Raw genomic sequence first — 17,137 nt, 5'->3', positions numbered from 1 at the left:
AAGTACATACAGCAGGCAACGTTTCCTAACATTACAAAATAAAACATCTCTGTTATAGTTACAGCTGGTTTGTTTTTTGTTCTGGTGCTGATGGGAGGGATTTGTGATATACTGTGTTTCTTTTAGAAATAAATTCGGTATCTCCTCACCTTATCCTCACCCTTATTTGAGAGCACCTTCATAAACTGGATGTAAAATGTCTCCTTTACAGGACAGCCCTAAAACACCAGTGAGCCACAGACTGTGTATGAAGATGGACGAATGTGTCTCCACTTCTCCAAGAAACCAAAATATCCCAAATATGAATTCTGCCATCTCGCACATTTGGAGCCAGAGTGTGTGTAGCAGTGTCGTCCATTTTTATATAAAGTCTATTGAACTAGTAGAGATAATAACCTGTCTGTCACAGCTCTCTATCCCAGACAGTTTCCTTTCCTCCTCCTCTGCCAAAACCCGATGTTTATTCGACATCGTTTTCCTCTTCTTCTTCCGCACCAGGCAAATCTTTCTCTGGCAACAGGCCATAGCTGTTGAGGAAAGCCTCCACATCGGTGGCGAAGAACTCCTCGCTTAGGTGCTGCATGCAGGCCAGGAAGTTCCCCAGGAGTTCTCCCGCCTTGTAAACCAGCAGGGTCGGCAAAACCTCGTCTGAGAACCGCTCGGCCGCACCGGACGAAACAGCATCGATCCTGCAGAACTTCACAGTGGGGTACTCGATGGCCAGGCAGTCCAGGCAGCTGTTGAGCTCCTCACAACCTTTGACCCCGACCTTGTAGATGTGGACAACCACCACCGTAGTGTGATGCTCCTTCTCGATGACCTCTAGGAAGGCCTCTCCACTGTCCAGGTCGTGCACACCTTCAAACTTGGGCCCAAAGCTGAGCTTATCGTGCATCTCCTGCATGCACCTCTTTCTGTATTTCTTGAGACAGCCTTCATCCTCTTCCTTCAGCAGCTCGTACTCTTGGACACTCATCTGGAAAAGTAAAAAAAGAATTAGACCAATTGTCACCATCCTTTATGGGGATGAAACTATAATATTTGTCACTACAAATGTTGGTGGAGAAGCTCATCAGCTGTCTTTCTAGCAGATCAGTATCACAAACACACTGTCCTCAGATCAGAATCGAGTATTTGTTCCCCTTCAGAGTAAAAGTCTATCCTTGTGTTGGATCTACCTTGCGGACATTTGATCTGGGGTCGTCGCTTGCTGTGTGAGCAGATGACATCTGTCTGAGCAGTTCCTTTTTTGCAGGTGGCAAGTTGTCCTGGTCCATACTCTCCAGCTTAAACCTCCTCCAGTCATTGATGACTCCTTTTGGACCTATAGAAAAAAGGTAAAAAGCAATTTGCACTTATTCATTGAAAGGCATTTTAAACATTTTTACTTTCATCCGTTTTTATTTGCATAAGTTCCTCATCATTTTCCTCATATTCTTCTTCTAATATTCAAAACTAAATTAGCAATTTGTCAATCTGTAAAAGCTCGATATACAGTTATTTTTATTTCTTTATTTTGAGTTGCTATCTCAAATGATTTAGTAAGTCACAGTAAAGACTAATGGAGACATGTCGGTCGTAGGTTAAGCCATGTTCTCAAACTTTACTCCTAAGAAACAAACTGGTCTGAGGTAGATGTGACTTCAAACTGAACGACCTGTTGCGGGGATTAAAGCGTAATCTCAACCTTCTAAGAAGTTCACTAACTGCACCAGTGTTGCGTAAGAGACAGAAGATTAAACCATCAGTTAAACAGATCAGGTCTGTACTCGGCTCAGTTTAGGTTCTTCAGATATCTGTTCAGAGCTGTTTGCTCTGTGAACAGCGCGTTTGTCCTCGTAAAAAATATCTTTTCATAAACACATTTGGACTTAAGGTACAAATCCCTCTTGAATAACTGATAAACAGATCTGACCAACAAGCATAGACGACAGAAATCAGGTTGTGTTGCTGTGAGATATTTAAAAAGAACAGCCTCTTCTCACCTGTGTGGGTCACGTTCGCATCCAGTTCACTCATCCTGTCACTCATGTTGTCTGGTGAGCTACCTGTGAGACAAAGGTCAGAATGAGTTAAAGGAATTGGACATGATTTGCATAATTAGAACTAAATTAAGTAACAATAGCGCCATTGAGGTCCTACAATCTTTGTTGTTCTCCGGCAGACAATGGCGTAGGTGCAGATTTTGGTCTTTGCACTGTGACTTAGCTGCTGGACACAGAGTGAGTCCCATGATATTTAATTACATTAATGCAGTCTAAGAGGATTAGTGCACTGCAAGAGATCTGTGTTAGTTTGCTGTGAACCCTCAGTTACTGTTTACCGGTACATTTTAAAGCCAAATCATACGTAAGCCAGTGAATAATATGTGGATGGCTTGATTAAAATAATATATTTGCTGTGTTTAGTGGAAAAAATGCATGGAAAAACTGGTGTAAAAGGTGAATGAATGTTTATTTTATTTATGTCAGTGTCTCCGGTCACTGGACCAGCAGCTAGCGTGACGTAGGCCGAGCCAGTATCTCATTGGATTAAATTGCCCTGTTTGAATTAGTGTCGTCTTCCCTCTTGCGTGCAGTCACGATGCTGATCTGGTCTGATGATCTGTGACCTCCACGGCCCCCAAATCCACAAGTACTGTGCTCAGTCTTATACGATGAGCAAATGAAGTACAAATGTCTCTGTTATTTCCAATGCCCGTGAGTGAACAGCTGACTTTCAGTTAGACACAGACCCATGACTAAATTCAGCACAGACAGAAAGAATTCCTTGTTCGTGTTTTCTTCGCAGGAGCCGTTGCTTTAAAAACAAGACAGAAACCGAACCTGCAAAACCTTTTTATTCGATCCTCAATGTTAATACACAGTGTAAATGTTAAATGATACACATGGGAAATCAAAATGGCCCCCAGATTCAGATTTGTATATATGTAAAAAAAGGTACATAGACCGACTTATCTTCTATTACATCAATCCAAAACTAAACATCTTATTTTCTTTAAAACATTCGTTCACAATTATGAAATGACTTTACTAGAATGCGTTTGAGAATAAGTGAAATGAATAAAGTTCCTCTTACCTCCCACAGTCCCAGTGAAGTCGTCCCTTCGTGTGAGTAGCTAACCTTGCACTGGTCGACACTGAGCTATCTGTTGCTGGATGGTGTGTGTTTTTGTGTGCATGCGTGTGTCTGTTCCAGCCAATGAGCTTGTGTCTAATGGAGATTTCAAAAAGGACCCTATAGACCAAACAGAAATAGAGCACAGATCCTAAGAGGATTTCACCTCAGGAATTAGAAGCCTCCACTCTCGATAAAGGCCGAGCTACACCCATTGAAGAGAGAAAGAGGAAGATAAAGACAGGGAGAGAGAGAGAGAGAGAGAGAGAGAGAGATGGAGAGGAGAGAGAGGGAAAGTGAGAACAGAACACAAAGATGTTTTTCTTTTACCAGAAATGCAATATATCAATTGATTGGTTCCTCAATAAGAGCCTTGTCTATTCAAAAGCAGAGCATATGGACCCGAAGTTCTAAATAAAGCGCTTTTGTTAGAATTTCAAAGTTTTTCCAGGCACGACAATAAACACATGACTGATGAGCCTTTTAAAGCACAAACCACCACCATAGCTGCGGGTGAAAAATGATGCTTAATCATGTGACTCTTGATTATTTACTCTTTCATGTTAAACTGTGGTTGTCCTCGTCAAGAATAAATTAGGTTGTGACATTTATTATACTTGCAAAGATGTAAGAATGTTTTTGTGGGTTGAAAATTTATGATTTTCAGCAAATGCAGACAAGAGGAGGAGCATCTTGTCACAGATAAATCATGTTTTATCATGTTGGTTGTACTAGAAACAAAAATAATCAGGTTATGGAAGAAATAAGTCATAAGGAAGCTTATATTTAATTGTTTATAACAAGATGCCTGTTGTTCTGAGATGTTTTAGGACAATGTTAAAGAATCAATACCAGCATGTACAAGCACTCAATTACAAGAATCAGTTCTGCAATCAAACGCCTACTCATATTGGCAAAATCCAATCAAAATATTCAGAAGAAAAATGCCTTTATCGTAGTATCAAAGTATTATTTCTGATGTATTCAATACAATTTAAGCAGTATTTTAATGTTGTACCTAATGGAGTGATATGCAACTTGCTGGAAGGATGTAATGTGGATTAGGAAAGAACCAATTAAATTTTGGTAAAACTGAATAAGGGAAATCCTAGGATTAAAAAAAAACTTTCTTTTACATTGCAAGACAGAATAATTTGTGGATCTTGATGAAACAAATTGGAGATGTTTATAAAACTCACTATTTGTGAGTCATATAATTTGGTGCATATTCAGATACAAATCCAGATCTAGTGAATTTAAATGTAGTTTAATAAGGGGACTTTAAAGCCTTGGTGGTGTTATGTGCTCTAATTGTCAACAACCAGATTGATGCACAGAGTTGTAACACACAGAGAGGTTATATACTCCACTGTGACAGTGTGTATAAATTAACAAAATGTGTTCAGAAACAATACATTTCAGTTGGTATCTTTCCTTAATCCACAGTGTGAAAAGAAACACCACAGTCACTCTTCATTCTTCACCTGCACCTCATTGTAAGCTGCTCTTAAGTAAGCTGTTCCCGTGTGCGCAATCACCGCAGTGCCAAGGAGAAGAGCCAGTGTTCCCCACACAATGTTGTCTCGACTTCTGTCCTGCGTCCTGCCTTTATTGGCTTACGGGATTAGCAGACTTTTTTTATTAAGGCACAGGGTTTGCATCCAATTTATCAGGTGCGGTTTCGTTACTCTCAATCCCTCAGATTACCTAAAATGGAATTCAGCAGTTTATTTAGAAACTTCTGTTCTAAAATTATCCGTCAACTTCAGCTTAGGGTCCAGTATTAGCTGTGCCATACATCTCACTGTTGATCTATTTGTAACAAAAGAGGCAAAGCCAATATAGGCAGATAAGTTAAATTACTCTATATATTGTACATATATGAAAAGAAATGTTAACCAGTTACTGATGCAGTATAAACACATAGACAAGCATTCACACAGACAAGCACACATAGAGAAAAACAACCATAAATCATCTAAGTTCCCCATTAGAGGGACTGGTGATTCCTGGAGGACGATGACTGAACTCACATGATAGCATGTCCACACAACAAACTGATGTGTTCTCGGCTCGCTAGGTCAAAAGCCACATATGAGCAGGCCCACATCAACAATTGACAATCTCTCCAAGGGGAAACACGAGCACAAGGGAACTAGGTGAACACTTGCATGGGAGAGGGTCAGAGTGTGTTTGGGTGCACGGGGTTGTGTACATGTGGTTGGATCATTGGATCACCTCTGTTGGCCGGCTGACAGGGAGACACCGGGTCGGCCCTCTGACGTCTTTTTTTAAACACTAGAGGTCAGACTTCCACCTTCATGATCTGGTTCTGACATATGCTGTTACTTAGGTAACTATGCTGCATTGTGGGAAGAAGCTTATTTAAATTTGTACACGAGGAACAGTCAAAGTGGTGATGGTGAGGATGGATGCTGAGGTGAACCGATATTTTCATGTTCTGGGTTGGTTGTGGTACACGCTTGATGAATCACCTGTACAGTTGGCAAACCCCTTGGAAACGTTTAAGCTCTTTGTGGGTCAGGGTTGTGGGTCCATTGTTGCCAGGAGAAACAAAGAAAAAGACACAGTGGAGACGTGGAACCGCATCTTTATTTTCTTTCACACAAAGCTGGTTTTCCAGTAAAAAACGGCCTGGACGTCCCAGAAATGTTCCTGTTTGATCCTGGGTAAAATAAGCTAGTTGTCAGAGTTAAAAAAAACAAAACATATCAGTTCATCGCATTGTTCAGAACTGGAACACATGCAGCAGTAAGCCAAATGACATCCTGTCATATGAAAGAAATGAGAGAGGGACCATAATCTCAAAAAAGACATGGTGACCCATAACTGGTCAGGTTCTGGTTTAAGTTTCCGGTTAGAAACGTAAAGGTCATCGTTGGAGCAAGTCTCCCACACATGAATGTGTATGTGTGTATACGTCATCCTCTGTCTCTCCTGTAAGTATTTAGATGCACAATATGAGTTTTCTCATATGAACTGCGTGCTTCATGACGTACATGTATGTGGAATTTTAAGTATAGAGTTACCTCCTTTCTGAAAGCCAACAATTACAAGTATTTACTGCTTTCCATACCTTCATGTTGAGGTGTGGGAAGCATGCACTTTTCTTTTTGGAGGCCCGTATATTAATTACAGAGATGATCAACTATCAAACGTGGAATGTAAATCTCATGTTGCACTTGTTGCCTGTGTGGCAAGATGTGTAAAAAATCCATGTGGGTACAAAGGAAAGCAATTCCAGTTCTGTAATTTTCCTCTGTTCATGTGCGTTTCCTTTTAGTGGCTACGAGAACTGAGGGTTTTCCTCATATTATGACAGCTGTAGGCTGTTACACTGTTATGAGAGACTGCCTGAAAGTCCAGCCTTGCTTTATTTGAGGCCCACTGCCAACACATTTCTGTGACTCAGACGGTTTCTCTTCCAGTTCAGCGATGGAGATATTCTAATCTGGCAGGGGCCCGTTGCCTCTAAAGCAACCGGCTCAGTCTCATTACAACAACTGTCTGAGTCATGGTTTTCCTTTTTAATCTATTAAACTGGCTCCGGGAAAAGACAGGCAATAAAGCTTTGTTGTTTAAACCCCCAAAAATAAATAAACCAACCAGCAATGAATAATTTACCCATTTTAGTAGACAACTTACGAATGGGCCAGTCAAACTAACATTATTTTTTACGAGTAATTCTGCAAACCAAATAAATAGTTCCAGCATCTCAACTGTAGGGATTTGCTACTTTTCACAAATCCCTGAGTAAACTGCGAACACAGATTTCTACTACACATAGGACATCATGTTCTTCAGGGTGGTTCCGCTCAGCAGCATGCCTGTCAGGGTCTGTGAACCTGCATTCAACACACACAAGTTTTGCTTGTCATCACTGACAAGCATCACCACGACTATCATGAAACTAGATATGTATTGTTGCTCTGACGTGGGTGAGGGGGAGAGCGTCTTCCGCCAAACAAAAGATCGGCGGTTAGATTCCCAGTCTTCCCCATCTTCATGCCAAAGTGACAGCTGCTGAACCCTGAATGGCCCTTCATCGATGCTGAATGCACAAATTGGAAGTTGCTTTGGATGACATGTAATGGCTGGGGATTGTGTGCTGACAGGCACGTACAGACACCTGACTCTAACAGAGGCAATGTTACATTAATGTAAATCAGAACCACATGTTTTATGGAGACGTGCAACTCGAAGGCTCAGTAACTTTCCTTTGCCATCATCTACAGATTCATCACCACCATAATCTCTCATTGACAAATAAGAGAAATTCAGAATACACTTGAAGATATAAATTTGATTGCAATAAAGAATATATGAGGTCACGTATAGTCACAAAGTACTGTGATTCACTCTGGATGCTTACGTGTGTGTCTGTGTGTGTCTGTGTGTCTGTGTGTGTCTGTGTGTGTATTGTGCAATAACAGAACTGGTCAAGCATGTTTTCTGCGTAAGAGGAGGGAGGGAATGACGAGGCACCAGTGACTCCCACCACCCCCTCTAACCAGCCACTGTCGCTATGAGGACCCCCCCCCCCACCCACCCCTGTCACTGTTTTGAGATCTCAGGGAAAAAGTGATGCACACTTGAAAGATATATATTACAGTAATCAATACGTTATCTGACCTGCCACTGGGGGGCGCTGCAGGCGCACAGAGCAAGAGCCACTGAAGTCTATGAGACGGTGATGATGAGCAGATTTATTCATCTTCCTAAACATTTCTCTGGAATTATTGGGTGATTAATGAAATGAGTGAAACCATGACATCATAATCTCACCTGTGTCAACTTCACATGAGCGAATCCGTTTATCAAAGTAGTCGCGTAATTAATCAGGAATTTGAGTTTTGTGTTGTAACAAAGCTTTTGGCCTTTCAAAAATCACCCCGGTTTGTGAAAGCAGCTTTTTATGACACATAGTTACGTTTTGCATATAAAACACTGGCTATTGTATATGCTTTTCATTTGCTATTTTAAATGGACTGTCAAGTTAACCTAAAATAAGATAAGACACAGAAATATACACATGACTTTAGTTTCTTATATATACAATATGAAACCATAACAGAAATAGAGGTTACCTATGCTAAGATATGCTAAGCTTAGGCATGCTAAGCGAATACAAGTTGACATAAGGTAAGATAACATCAGATAAAAGCAAATACATTCAGACACGGTTGTCTTGCAAATACAATATGAAGCAACACATGAAATAGTGACAAAATAAGCTATGCTAAGCTAAGCTAAGCTAATATGAGATAGGATAGGACCCATAAACATACAGACACTTACAGTATGAAGCAAAACTGAAATAGAGGGGAAACATAAGTTACGCAAAGGTATAAGATAAGCTAAACTAAGATTGGAAGCTAAGTTGAGATAAGATAAGAGCAAGACACATAAATATACATATGAGCATATTGCCCATCTAATAAAAAGCTAAATGGAAATATAGGTAAAACATAAGCTAAACTAAGCTAATCCAAGGTTAGATAAGATAAGATAAGATAAGATAAGATAAGATAAAATAAGATATATGAATATACACATGAGCACCTTGAACATACAACATGAAGCGAAACAGAAACAGAGGTATCACCCGACACAAACCGAAAAATATAAATATACTGAATCAAGGACCATAGGAGTTACATTTACAACAAACAAATACAAAAAAGACCTTTGTTATGACTTCCTAACTAATTGGATCATTCGATGCGTGTACATTGTTTTGGAAATACAGTAATTAAAGTAATTACAAATGACAGAGGTTACTATAGCAACCAGCTTCCTATACTTTTAACATGAGTCAGTGAATCTAATGGACCAGTTCAAACCAGCCGCGGGTTCACCGACGGGCCCTCTGTCAATCCTGTGGTTTTCACAGATCCCCTGCAAGCTGTGACAGCGGACCACACGTCACTGCACGGCACTTTGGAGGGAAGTCTCTGAGCCCCAGTACCAGTTCAAACATCACTACTGGTTTCTTTTGATCTTGTTTAATGAATCGGAGAATATTTGACGGACCTTTATGCTTCAGGGTTCATACTTAACATCTGGAAAAACACATTGATCTACCTGAGCTGTCCTTTTTTTGTCAGGAAGTTGCTTTCAGCCTAGTTGAAACTATTAAACTTTTTTTAAATATTGATATTATTTTATCCAGATTTGACACACAAAAGCGTCAGAAGTCAGTGCTGAAGTATATCAATGTTATTTTCTACGCACATTGGGAAGTTGAGAAGATATCAATGTTAGATCATCGGTATCCAGCAGCAACACACAGCCGCCTCAGACTCATGCTGGAGACGTGTGCATGGAAGAGGTCATTAAACTGAGTAACTGTTTTCGGAAGTAGCTCGGAACACACATATTACTGACAGAAACCAATTATTCTTTCTCCAAGGAATTATTCTTAGGCTCCACTGCAAACCACTCCTCTTCCATTTGTCCCATGAATAGCCAGCTCCCTCCTCAGATCCAGTGCGATGATTCATCCACTGAAAATATGCAAACAACCGATGAGGGCTTCTATATGGTTTCTCAAGCATCATCTCCCTCACTCAGATGTTAGGAATTCCTTCAGTGCAGACCCACATAACTTTAATAACATTATTCAAACATGACTCCCACACATCCCTTAAAACCTCAGAGAGGTTACGCACCTTCTGTCAGTTGTATATGAGACTGTGCTTTTTGTTATTCCGTGTGCATGGCCACACACACAGCAGTTAAACAGATTGATGGGAAATATTCAAACTTGTGTCAGAAATTGTGACTGGGATATTATTTATATTTTTGCAATGGTAATATGTTGTTAATTGACACATTTGGCAATTGACACATCTGTTTATACTGATCTCGTCGTTTGAAACTTGCTTATGTGGTTATGTTTAGGCCCTCACAGGACTTGGTTAAGGTTCGGGAAAGATTGCGGTGAAATACAAAAGACGTTAAGGCCCAACATGTTTACATTTAAACAAAACCAGGATCTTTTGTTGCCTAAACCTAACCACAGATGGGACTGAGGTCGCAAACCCTGGCCACCATCTGACCCAGCTGCCTTGTTGGAGTTAATAAAGGCTGCTCTTCATTCTTAAAAAAAAAAGAAAGAAAAGAATACACTGTGGCATTAGATTGCATATTTAAATAATTTCTATGAGACAGATAAGCTTTAATTTATATTTTTCTTATTATGAAAAATAAAAAAACACATAAAAAGACACAAAGCAACAATTTATTGATCCAACTTATATGTATACAATACTATACATTGCCTGTGTAGGTAATGCACTGCTAATGATATAAGCCACAAAGCGCCATTGTTGTTGCAGTGAGGTTTATTTTAGTCAAGCCCTTATATGGCTGCTGTAAATACTCACTGGTGCCTCTTGTGTTTTAAACTGAAGTTACAGTCCCTCTAAAACTGCACCACTCGTTAAAATGAACAATGAATGATCTGCCACGTGTATGATGTAGTGAGATATTTGTTGGGCCATCATTTTTCTATGTTCTAAAGACATACTTACATGATGGGTTTCTGTTAACCTGCCCGCATGTAAGTGTGAACTACACTCAAACGTGTGTAGGAGCACGCGGGCACATCCTTCATCACCTCAATCCTGGGGCAACACGAGAAACATATTTTTACGCTGATGACATGCGGTGAGTTACCTTTCACCTGTGTTGTGACAACACGGTACAAATATTACACATCATGGAAACATTTGTAGTTTTTTTTCATGGGAAAGGTCATGGGTAAAGTCTCTGTGACTGACAAGACAATGAGTTATCATCTGTGCAGTACAAAACATAACTGGGCCAGGACCAATATCAAAGAGGTTTGTCATTATATCATAAACACCCTGCGATACATTTTCAACATTTGCATAAAATTGGGGAAAAGTTTCTCTACTTTATAGTTTTAGTTTTTATAGTTTATCCCTCTTCTGTCAACATAATTTCTCAGACAGCTTCCAGCAGATGGTTCTAAGCCTTTTAACCACTTATTAACCACTTGTTAATAAACAGGAAATAAACTTGAATAAATAATAGAAAAGAAAAGAAGACAAGCCAAACTATAACAGCTCTGTCGCTTCTTGCCGGTCAACTGGGATTGGCTCCAGTTTCCAAGGTGACCTCAGAGGATAAGCGCTATAGATAATGGATGGATGGATGGATGGATAAATGGATGGATGGATGGATGGATGGATACCCCAGAAACACATTAATGTAATTTTTCTTCAACAGTATTACAATTTTCTTTTTCATAAGAGCTTGGACAGTAAAATTGAATAATTAGGAAAAGAGTAGCTGACGTTCACAGAGCCACCCATACACACACACACACACACACACACACACACACACACACACACACACACACACACACACACACACACAAGCAAACACACACTCAGTTGTCATCAAACCTACGTGCTGATTCCGGGATCTAATTAAGCATCGCTGTGCTTTTCGGAATGTGCTTCCAGTCCACGTCTCTGGGTTTCCTGCGTCTGTTCTGCCAAACTCTGCACCCTGCTGAGTTTAATTCACTGAGTTTTCCAACTAACACAAACAGGTCATTTCGTTTAGATGACTAGCGAGAGATTAAATGAAAAACAAATGTTTTATTCTTTGAAATTAAAAAGTATTGATGCGGATTTGTCACAAACGTGAATCACGTTGCACCTTTCGGATTGTATTACATCCGTTTAAGAAAGAGATAATGCCATTGTTCATTATATTCTTATCAAATACTTAACATTTACTCATGAGATAATTGTTGGTTATCAGAGGAATGTTTCCCACGTTATGTGGAAAGGGGTTAGCACATAGAAATGACATACCTGCAAGGTATGACAACTCGAAACACCCTATTACTAACCTGGGAAAACATTTCAGACTCCAGATCAAATAACTGACTTGAACTGAAGTCAACTTTAAACCGATACCAGTCCATGTGTAACACAGGTAATATTCCCCTGTGAGGAGGAGGGCTGGGATGTTTCAGGAATGTGCAAAAAGATGATATCATTTTTATCTTAGATTCCTATGAACTTCTGCAAAATGAACATTGCACTTTACAAAAGGGAAAAAATACATTTTCATGTCCAGGAATAATTGTTTCAATCGACTTCCTTGTTCCCTCTTGTGATGTCTGCTATCAGTGTGTGTGCGTGTGTGTGTGGTGTGTGTGTGTGTTTGTGTGTGTGTGTGTGTCATTAAGGTGAGAGGGGTAAGATGTTAATTGTTAGGTTTAGGTTGAAGATAAGGTTTGGGTTCGGCTGTCTAATGAATGGAAGTCAATGTAAAGTTCTAATAGGATAGCTGCACACACCTGTGTGTATCTGTGAGTCTCTCTCTGTGTGTGTGTGTGTGTGTGTGTGTGTGTGTGTGTGCGTGTGTGTGTGTGTGTGTGTGTGTGTGCATGTGTGTGTGTGTGTGTGTGTGTGTGAGAGAGAGAGAGAGAGGGAGAGATACACAAAACATATATTTTAATGAAATCCTAGGCGTCAGTTTTCAGATAAAATGTATTATTATACATAGTTTACGTAGATAGCTCCCATGTTGTTTCAATAGCAAATGTACGTATCCGAGCGCCCATGGGCGTGTTTGAGGTGTGGCTCCTATCCTGAGGCAGACGGAAGCGACTTTGAACAACAAAGTCAGTTGTGAAACATATCACTGTTATTTTCTACGCACATTGTGAAGTTGTTGATGTGCATCTCTTTTGAAAAATGAGAGACCTCCCCAAAAAAAACTAACCCTGGCTCTGTTCTCGCCTCCGTTCTGACCAATGAAGATATAAATGTTAGCTCATCGGTATCCAGCAGTTACACACAGATCACACTCAGTCTCATGCTGGAGAGGTGCGCTTGGAAGAGGTTTTCGGAAGTAGCACGGTGACAGCTTTAATATTTACAGCATGAGGGCATTGAGACACGACTCGAACTTCCAGTGTTTCAGGTTTCTGAGATCAAGTCTTATCAGGTCGAGTTAAGGACTGAGAGACGAGTTTTATAAACAGACATCGTCTCCTGCATCTCTGGCGTGTGATGTCATCCTCTGTGTCTGCTCCTTTAGGCCCTTAAGTGGTTATGTATAATGTATTACAGTGATGTGTGTACGTCTGATAGATGAGTAAGTGGGGGCCACGAGTGAGTATGTCGGAACGACGTGATGTGACGGCACGTTCGCGTGATCTCTGGAAGGCTGACAGCTGTTTTTGTGCTTTTGTTTTGTTGTTTTGTCATCGTGTCGCGTGATGAGGTTTTTGCATTAGGTATCTTACCCCCTGTGGGACCTTAAAAGGCTCTGGTGAGAGCTACTGTAGGTAGTTTCTGTCTCCTGTGAATTACACGTCAGCCGAAAGATGCGGCTTGGTTGAAAAAAGGAAACAACCAAATGCCAAGTTTTCCTCGTGGCTGAGACATTGAGGGTCAGACCCCGGCTCGAGTCAAACAGAAAGTTGTTTCTATCTTTCTTCATTGTAAATCACCTGTTCTTCAGTATTTGTTTGCTTTAGTCCTTCTTTCTATCTTTTCATTATTTAATTTATTTACTGTCCTTCCTTTCTTCTGTTTTTCCTTCTCAGCACGACACGTGGACAAAGGTGGAACTTCCTGAATCAATGTTAACAGATGAGAAGTTAATAATAAATTAATAAATCAATGAGATGGTCAGTCAACAGTGGAAATAACGATTATCCTGGTTTCCCATTAACCAAAGACTTTCACCTGATGTTGCCTGGTATGTCATTTGTTCCCAATGAAAAGCAAATGGGTCAGAGCGCGTGAAAAGATAAAGATGGACAAAAATGTTATTTCTTTTTCTCGTGTTTGGATTTGTCCTCATCTCTCGCTTTTTCCTTCCTCCCTTCAAGAGGCAGAATCTCCTCACTTGCACATAAACAGTTTACTCCTGACTCTCTGGATCAACTCCCCTGCCCATTACAGGAATCCTAATAACCAGGAACACAGGTTAAGCATTTAGCTGCAGAAAAACCCCTCAAATCCCAATCGCTCAATCAGTAACCAGAGAGAGAACTTGTTGTCAATGTCCGTTTCAACAGGAATCTCACCTGACTGGCATCTTGTTTTGCCCTAGGCTGTCCCTCAAAGGCACTATCACCCAAACCATCGTATGATTGAAGGAAAACAGAAACTGTGAGTGTATCAATACTGAAGCCAAACCGTGTTCATTTCGAAACAATTACCTCATTAACGGTGACTAATGTAAATCTTACCTGAGTTTCCCTCAAAGCAGCAAAACACTTGACGTCATCACAACAGTGTCTCAGCATTAGATGATCAGGTTTTTTTTACGGAACAGTACAACATGTGTTTTGAAGATTTCCCCTCGGGCAAGAAGTGACGGGTGTTTTTTGTCACATTTTCTGACGTCTTATGGCAGTTTACCCGTCAGTATGACGAAAAAACTGGTGTCTCTTCCCAGATTTGCATATTGTCCCCTACATGTCCTCACTATGGCAGGATGTCTTCTCTCTTCTCCCTCCATTTCTTTATCTATTTCCACCTCTCCCTTTCTTTCACAGCATTATTTCCCACTTTCCTGATGCATCATTGGAGGGTCATGCTTTTTGGTTTTCCTGGGAAACTTTCACTCTGCTATTAGCTAATTTCTTCGTTTCCACCAACCCCTGAAGGAAGGATTTGTCTCTGAAATGGTCCACCGTGTTCTATAGGTTGTCACTAAATGTGTCTCTCTCTGCTTTCTAGTGAACAGGTTGTGCACACTAGGTTGTTTTTCACTGAAAGCGGCGGCCTGCCTGCTGAAAAGGCTGAAAGACACCAGTGAGAATAAACCAATGCATTAAAGCTGAGAGGAGTTGCAGTTTGGGGTGATTGTTCTCTGCAGCTTCATCGCCCCTCACACTGTTCTCACACTTTTTTTATTGTAACCACTTCAACACATAGTTCCCCGAATTGTGATGTTCTCATACTGATGTGCCGAAGCATCTGAGAACCTCTGCAGTCTCCGATTATCCACGTTGTTGATTGTGTCATTTAAACCGCATTGGCTTCCTGTGGGTCAGTGCCAGTTCACGTGTGGAGGCGGCTGGCACCAGCTTCCCGCTTGACCCCGGGTCTTGCCATCTGCAAGGCGTCACGTAATTCTGGTTTTGGATCACGGCCTCCATGCCGGGTCTGGTTCCAGCGAGGTCCGGAAGCGGTCAGAGGGAAAAACACACACTGGAGTCGCCTGATCTTTTCAGGGCTCGCGGCCTGCTCATGCTCATTACACCCACACAAAGCAGGATGTGTTCCCCCTGCTCAATCTCATTGATCGGGACCCGAGCATGCCCCTAATACTCACCCTCGGGCAAATGAGAGTGAGGAAAACAAATCATATGCTCATACAATTAGGTCATTTTTTATGCCGTCACGGAGCAAGTCCCCCCGACAGGGAATCCCAGGGCTGGTCTTTGAAGTTATGGTCAAAGACTATGAGATGGATAAGGAACCGTTCATCAGGTTCTGTTGAGGCGACAACAGATGAACATGGTTTAATTAATGTAGCGTCCTCGTTTGTGTATCTGTGTGTGTCTGATTGGAACTGTGTGTTTAAAACCAGTGAGAGGGGGCTGGAGTAAATGTGCTCTCTGTATCAGCTGGGAGAAATGTGTGAATGGATGGGAAAATGCGGCTTCTCATTGTCTGCGTTTAGACGGGATGATGCCTTCGTGGTCTGACTCACCACTCTGTGCCGGCAGTCACGTCGACATTCCTTCCAGCGTGTTTGTTTTGGAATGGGTACCCCGCTTGCACGGCCGGCCTTTACTGCTGAGGCAAGGATTCCCGGACACTCTTGGACCGGGCGCTAATCTTCACACCTCATATACAGTAACAGTCATTTTATCCTCATTGAAGATACATCTCTTCCCGGCAAGGCGTACATCAACTCATGGAAAGGTTATGAAACATGCAAAATGTCACCGCCTGCATGCAGCCATATCCCCATTTTCATTCATGTACTATGTTATGTTAGTAATCTAAAATCATCACAAAGTGCATCAGAATCCCAACAGAAACAGTACATTGTTTTCCCAACTGTTGCTTTGAATATACTGTAAAATTACGCAAGGACACTTATTCTTCCTCGGGCATTTGGACTGATAAATTCTTTCCGTTAATTACCGTGTGTAACTTCAATGCAAAGAGGGAGTGGCATAGTGAGAAATTCCTTATCTGGTCCTCTCCACCACCACTTATCTGTGAAGCAGGAGCTCATGCCATGTTGCCTGACAGCATGCAGATCTCCTCCAGCCTGACAAGTGTCTACAGGTTTATATCTGATGTGCTGAAAAGCGAAAGCTGCACAAAGTGATCTATTGTGTGTGTTAGTGTAGGTGTGTGTGTGTGTGCGCTGAGGGAATTTGGGTTGGGATAAAACAACAAACCTTCGAGCCCTTTTGCAGATTTGTGTAGGAGTTGACGCTTCCTTGGAATATTATGTTAAACGCATAAATCTTGTGATTAAGATAATTGTTCTGTTGTTCGTTTCTGTGCAAAATCATATGTTGTCGACTTGCACCATTCAGACCTGTAGATAAAAATATATTTATAGACAGAGCAGGTGTGTCACAACACGATATGCAAAGCAGGCATTTGCCTGAATTTCGTGAGAACTCTCTTCGATTCTATGATCGGCTTCGAACATGAAGCTACAAAGATCGGAAACTAACTTTCTGCCAAAAGCTTTTTAATTTTAGATGTTTGGTTCAAGACGGGAAAGTGTGTGAATGATGCACCTGGGATCGTGGTGGAGGTTTGCCCTTAAACTTTACTTTTATTTGAATACATGCACAATATGCACTTTGACGATAATTCTCATCTCGTCTCTCATCAAATAATATTCTGACAATTAGAGTGATGTTGTCGTGTAGCACTTCCTGGTAGTTTAGGGGGGTTGGGTTCAATGGAGGGCCCCTCGGGTCCCTTTCGACCAGGGTCCCAAAAGTCCCTTGAAA

General features: G+C 41.1%; 1 protein-coding gene across 1 annotated transcript; it reads right to left on the bottom strand.

The window, feature by feature from the left end:
* Positions 1-460: 460 nt before the first annotated feature.
* Positions 461-2,031, bottom strand: pdcb (phosducin b). The gene is made up of 3 exons (XM_061078500.1): positions 1,986-2,031; positions 1,179-1,324; positions 461-976 (listed from the first exon to the last, which is right to left on the bottom strand). The coding sequence occupies exons 1-3, from the start codon at positions 2,029-2,031 to the stop codon at positions 461-463; spliced, it is 708 nt and encodes a 235-aa protein (XP_060934483.1).
* Between the last annotated feature and the right edge of the window lie 15,106 nt (positions 2,032-17,137).

This window comes from Limanda limanda, chromosome 9 (assembly GCF_963576545.1).
Source record: "Limanda limanda chromosome 9, fLimLim1.1, whole genome shotgun sequence".
Lineage (NCBI taxonomy): Eukaryota > Metazoa > Chordata > Actinopteri > Pleuronectiformes > Pleuronectidae > Limanda > Limanda limanda.
This window is presented reverse-complemented; position numbering and strand designations above follow the sequence as displayed.

Coding starts and splice junctions, on each gene's coding strand:
- pdcb (XM_061078500.1), bottom strand. CDS start 2,031: ATGAGTGACAGGATGAGTGAACTGGATGCGAACGTGACCCACACAG. Junction 1,325..1,985: donor TGCGAACGTGACCCACACAG/GTGAGAAGAGGC, acceptor TTTTTTCTATAG/GTCCAAAAGGAGTCATCAAT. Junction 977..1,178: donor CCAGATCAAATGTCCGCAAG/GTAGATCCAACA, acceptor TTACTTTTCCAG/ATGAGTGTCCAAGAGTACGA.